This window comes from Tachypleus tridentatus, chromosome 6 (assembly GCF_004210375.1).
Source record: "Tachypleus tridentatus isolate NWPU-2018 chromosome 6, ASM421037v1, whole genome shotgun sequence".
NCBI lineage: Eukaryota > Metazoa > Arthropoda > Merostomata > Xiphosura > Limulidae > Tachypleus > Tachypleus tridentatus.
Genome location: NC_134830.1, coordinates 18,653,927 through 18,659,926, shown reverse-complemented (window position 1 = coordinate 18,659,926; position 6,000 = coordinate 18,653,927). Strand labels below are relative to the sequence as shown.

The 6,000-nt window shown below is 31.7% G+C and overlaps 1 protein-coding gene across 3 annotated transcripts in view; it reads left to right on the top strand.

The window, feature by feature from the left end:
- The first annotated feature begins 1,152 nt into the window (after positions 1-1,152).
- The window catches only part of LOC143252030 (regulator of microtubule dynamics protein 1-like), a 43,477-nt gene continuing 38,629 nt past the window's right edge, over positions 1,153-6,000 (top strand). For all 3 annotated transcript variants that reach the window (XM_076503565.1, XM_076503566.1, XM_076503564.1), the window contains exon 1: positions 1,153-1,620. In XM_076503565.1, coding sequence (XP_076359680.1) covers positions 1,169-1,620 — 452 coding nt within the window. In that variant the 5' untranslated portion in view covers positions 1,153-1,168. The remainder of the gene's footprint in view (positions 1,621-6,000) is intronic.

The following is a 6,000-nucleotide window of genomic DNA, read 5'->3' as shown; positions in this document are numbered from 1 at the left end:
CTGTAATATTAGCCACGATATGATTTAGTGATGCAGTTGCTTTAACAAACATTGTTTTCGGCGTCTCAACTGAGGACTTCTGCAGGTTGGAAATAAAATTAGGAGAAAAATTTTTATTTTCTAATAATTATGAAAAACAACAGCAAATGCTTATTTTAATCTACGATTTGCCATTACGGCTTCTTCAAAGATTGCACAAAAACTGAAAGTTTGAAAACTAACCGTACTCTCCAAATAATAATGATAACATAAACACTTTTTATTTCAACCTACGTTTTGCCATTGTAGTTTCATAAAGATTTATTAAAGACTAACAAAATATTGAGATTGTTTGTTTGTTTTGAATTTCGCGCAAAACTACTCGAGGGCTATCTGCGCTAGAGGAAAGGCAGTTAGTCATAACCACCCACCGCCAACTCTTGGACTACTCTTTAACCCATGAACAGTGGGATTGATGGTGACGTTATAATGCCCCCACTGCTGAAAGGGCGAGCATGTTTGGTGCGACCGGGATTCTAACCCGCGAACCTCAGATGAGGAGTCGAACGCCTTAACACGCTTGCCCATGCCGGGTCAAATATTTATAATAAATTAATTTTATTCACCAATTAATTTAAAGAAAATCATTAACTCTTTCACCAAACGTTTGACTATTGAAGCTTCATTAAATTTTATAGAATACTAGAAGTCAATTGTTTGTTCTGAAATTTCGCACAAAGTTACTCGAGGGCTATCTGTGCTAGCCGTCCCTAATTTAGCAGTGTAAGACTAGAGGGAAGGCAGCTATTCATCACCACCCACCGCCAACTCTTGGGCTACTCTTTTACCAACGAATAGTGGGATTGACCGTCACATTATATCCTCACGGATGGGAGGGCGAGCATGTTTTAGCGTGACGCGGGCGCGAACCCGCGACCCTCGGATTACGAGTCGCACGCCTTACGCGCTTGGCCACTGAAAGTCAATAAAATACAATGATAAAACGGTTTTTGAAATAACAATAGTTTTTTTTTTTTAATTAACTGGAAAGTAAATCTTTTTTTCTAAATATTGTTATTTTAATAGTGTTATAAAATGGCTAAAGCCATCCAGAATGTATTATAAATTCTGAAAAACAACAAAAACGTTTATGTCACTACATGTAAGGATTCTTGTCAATAATCTGTATATGTTCTGTTACGAGGCGAAGTTCGAAGTGGAGAGGGGTGTTAAAGTGTTTGATAATTGTATTTTGTGGACTATTTTATATTTTATTGTCAAAAAAGCACGAACTGGGAAAATGAGTGGAATTTTGCGAAATAAGTTGACATTGGTTGTCGTATTCGGGACGGGAGTTTTCATAAGTATAAATAGTTTAGGTTTATATGTGTGTTATATTTTGAATAAAGCTATTCGTCGGGAACTGTCTGACTTAACTTCTGAAGTACGAGCATTAAAACAAGAATTTAAAGAAGTGAAATCTGTTTTACCAGTACAATTACTCAGAAAGCGAATTTCAGAGCCAAACTTATCAAGAGTTGATATTAATGTTATTAGAACTTCAGAAACACGAATACCATCAAGTATTGCTAGTGGTGATGACGGAGAAGAAAGTGAAATTTTCTATGAAGTTGCAGAAAAGTAAATATTGTTTGTTACATGTGTAGTAGAAAATTATACACACAAAATTTATCGTTTTTATTTATAAGCTATATATTTACATTTAATTATGTTAGGAAACTATATGAGAATTGCATTAAAATTTCAATCACTTGTAAGTATAAAACTAAAGTGACTTAAAATGGTGTAATGTTTTGCACTACAAACTTGGTAACAGTATATTACCATGGAGCTAAAAATTAGATTTTAAATTTGCATCACAAGTTTATAGTTTTTCTTTATTTTCTTAAATGTCAGGTATTTGTGAAAAAAAAAATCTTAAGTATTTGCAAACTTAAAAAGTTCTTATGTTACTAGTATAAGTAATAAAATGTAAAAAGGTCTTATAGATTAATTCACTGTAATACAGCTTAAAAGAATTTCAAGTGTCTCATGGCTCTTGAGAATTCCATCTCGTTTTAACTTTTGAAATTGTGGTTTATGTAATGTCTCAACAGGAGGGTTTGTAATGTTTGATATACACTGTTTATATTAACAATTTACAATGCTTCTTGAAGTTAAGAGCCACTTGTCTAAATTTTCTGTTGATTTTTGATATCCTATTAAAAATTGACTGCAGTAAGAATTTTTCTCTTATTGTTATCTTGTTAAGACAGTACTCATGTATATACAAATATTGTAACTGCATCAGACAATAAACAGGGATCGAAATGAATTCCTAGTTTCAAGAAATGTAAGAAAATGTAAGCTACTTTATGTAACTAACTAAACCAGTAACCTACCTTTGGTACAATTGGATAATAAATGATGAAATATTCCAACAGTCGAGATTGATTGTGGTCAAGATCTGATTCCACTGTGAGGATTGTAAACTTGCAGAAGTAGGTCAGTATTCACTTGAAGTGTGTGGTGATAACTTGCAATAGATTTCAACGTATACTGGCACAAGTGTTGTAGATGGAACATAGAGGGCTCAATAGCTTTGAACATTGACTGAGATGATGCAGTTGTTATCAAAGAAGTGGTCATCATTTAAAACTGCACTATATTTACTTAAATACTTAACTACCTACATTGTCCTTAGAATGTTGCATATGATCCCAGTTACTGTTGCTGCAGGATAGTAAAAGAGAATCTTTCCCATTTCAAAGCTAAAATTAATTAAACTTTCTTGCCTTTTACCATGTCTCAAAAAGGATAAACAGGACTGTTTGTAAGGTCAAAAGAAAATTAAATTGCAACAAATCTGGACTATACAAAATTAATGAGCACTTTTTCTGTTCTCAAAGCCATAAAAATATCACCAATGTAGTCTACACAAACAGACTGTTTTGTTCTATACTTCTAATTTGTTGTACAATCTATATATTAATATGTTGTTGCTCTAATTAAATAGTTCAGGACATAAAGTATCTTGGAGTTACATTTCTTCCTTTTGAGAGTAGGCCTAGAAAGAGGATGGAATAGGAAAGGCTGGAATATCAAAAATATTTCTCCCTTTAGTTCTTCAAATTGCTACGGCCAATCTTGTATGTGAGACTTCAACTTTTATGCAGTTTTGTCTTCTCATTGTAAGAAGATTATTATCAGTAGATAAGAGTACAAGATAAAATGCTAGATGTGTGGATGAAAAAGTCTAAAACATGAGAGAATTTTAGACTTGAACATAACTGTGATGAAACATTGTTGGTACTTTTCATTCTCTGAAACCTGCTGTTTGTCTGTAATGGCCAGTGACTCAAGAAGGAGACATAAAAAGATGATTTCTGTAAACAGTATGTTTATCAACTTCCTACCCACTTATTTAAGTTTTGATTTTTTTTTTTTTTTAGGGTGTGAAAAAGCCAGAAGGAATGTAATTGATTCAAATGCTTAGAATTGTTCAAGGCTAGAATAATCTATATATAGGAATGAAAAATTGAAAATGTAAACTTGAACGAACCATAAAAAACAATATACAAGCAATATACTTGAACCTTAAAAAATCCAGATATAGAATAGTTTTCTTGCAAAATTATCTTGCATTTAAAGTTTCAAATATTAAGCTAAACATTTTAAAGTCTTTGCCAAACTATGAAGTTTGTGTTATTTAAATTATTATAAACTGTTATAGGATAGATATATGGATGTAAATAAGCAACATTTAATTTGTTTAATTCTCTTATTGGTGAAAGCTTTCTTGTGTAGGTTAAACAACCTTTTGTTACCTTGTTCTTTCCTGTGGTATGTGTGCACTTATAAATTTTATGTACTTGTTGTAAGGGGCTTACAACTGTATTTGTTATTCTAAATTATGATTCTCTAGAGCCTTATTTCAGGATATTCTTAATTTTAATAAAAGTTTCTTAATAATATAATTGAATGTTTTTTTTTCTAGGTATATCAAGACACATTGTAGTGTGTTGTGGCAAAAAAATACCCATGTGATGCAGTGTGTGTTATTAACAGCTGTCATAGTTTAGTAATTTTCTACCTTCTGCACTTATACTTTGGTAATCCAAACTATCTCATATTTTTAGTGGATTTGCTCTACTGGTCTCTTGCTTCACAAACCAGATTTCAAAGCAATTCATTAAGAAATACTGATAATATAGCATCAACTTTGATTGAATTTCATCCTGATTTGTTTCTTCTTTTCACCAATAGTACAAAAACTTACTTGGTAGAAAAACATACTTTTTATGGATTTATACAACCTACAATTAAGTGTCTCGGTGTAAATATAAACCATCTGTGCAAAGTAATTCAGTAAAAATTATTCATATTTCAGGAAAAATTTTGTTCATACCTAAGCAAAAAGTCACATGAGATATTGGTCCAACATTATAACTTCACCTTTATCTAATGGTAAAATAAACAGTTTTTAGTTACTTGCCATTTGGATTAAAGACAGCAGCAAACCTACAAAGTATAAGGGTATGCAGATACATAAGTGTTGGTAAGGCAAGTGAATTGGATTGGCAGGTTTTTGCTTAAATTTGCAAAAGAATCATACAAAGGGATTCTTATTATTGATCATTCATTGTCAACTTTTCAAAACAAATTTACTACATTTTATGGATTCTCCTAATTAAAGAACCTTTAGCATTTTGTAATATTTGCTTAAATAATTAGCATAAATATGATGCTTGATGAAGCTGTACTGATTGCATGGGGTTGATAGCAAGAAATTTTTAATCTATATTCCATGGTATTATTACTGTAAAGGAAGGTATTACCATATATTTTAAAAAATCTGGTTGATTCTGTAAAGGTCTATCATGAATAATAAAGCTGTAATCCTGAAGCTAATGTGAATTACTGTTATCAAGTGTCATTTTCTTACTTGCTGTGGTTTTTTAGTGTGTATTAACAAAATTTCATATCTAATTAAAAACACCTTGGGTGTGAACAAAGTTGTGGCCAAAATGAGGACTGAGTCTGAGATATAAATGAGTGAAATCAAAATTGGCAGCTGAACTGGTAGCTACACTTGTAGTAGTGATGAGAATTGTACAGTAAATATTCATTCATTAGTTAGGCCATGTATGTTGTTTTTTCTTACCTACCATAATGCCCAAAGTTTAACAAAAAATGTGGCTTGGCTAACTGATAAATGAATATTTGCTGTAAAGTTCTTACTGATGCTACAAGTACAGCTACTAGTTGGGTTGCCAGTTTTGATTTCCTTTCTTTTATTGGCACACTGAATCCTTTCTTGGCTGCACCTTAGTTTCATATCCAAGGTCTTTTTGGCTAGATAGAATCAACTGGAGTATTCTTATCCAAAACCAAAAATGTGGAAACTTATCAGAAATTTATGAAATCAGTTAAACAAAGAAATCCTTTTTAAAAATCATGTTGAAAATCACTATTATAATGCAAAACGTCAAGATAATTTTCTGAGTGAAATTCTAGTTGACATGAACATTTCTTGTTACCTTCATCAGAATGTGTTTGTTTTTGTAAGTTCTGTAACTTGTGTCATTTTGGCATTGGGTTAAGGTGAACACAAGATAACAGTCTCAGAGGTTGTACAAAGAGTTATTGATTCTTCTTGTAAAGGCAGGCTACATCATATGAGGTAGAGGAGAGTTTGGGTGCTCATGCTACCAATGACATTCTGTTTGTATGTCATGTTCCTGATAAGTGCCCATGAGAGTAAGGAGCTTGTACACCCACTCAAATGGGCCTTTCATTTTAGAATTCTCTTAAAATAGTGTATAATTATTATAATTTTTTACAGATGCTTAAAACATAATATCCCTTTCAATCAAATTTTATCTTTTGAGTTGCAGAATTTCATGTTAAACTGTACAAGAAGTTTCTTTAGTTTTTATGTTCTCAATATCTTTGATTTCACAATAATCTCATATCCATACAAGTCAGAAATTTTTATTCTCTTAGATGTTTAAATTTTCT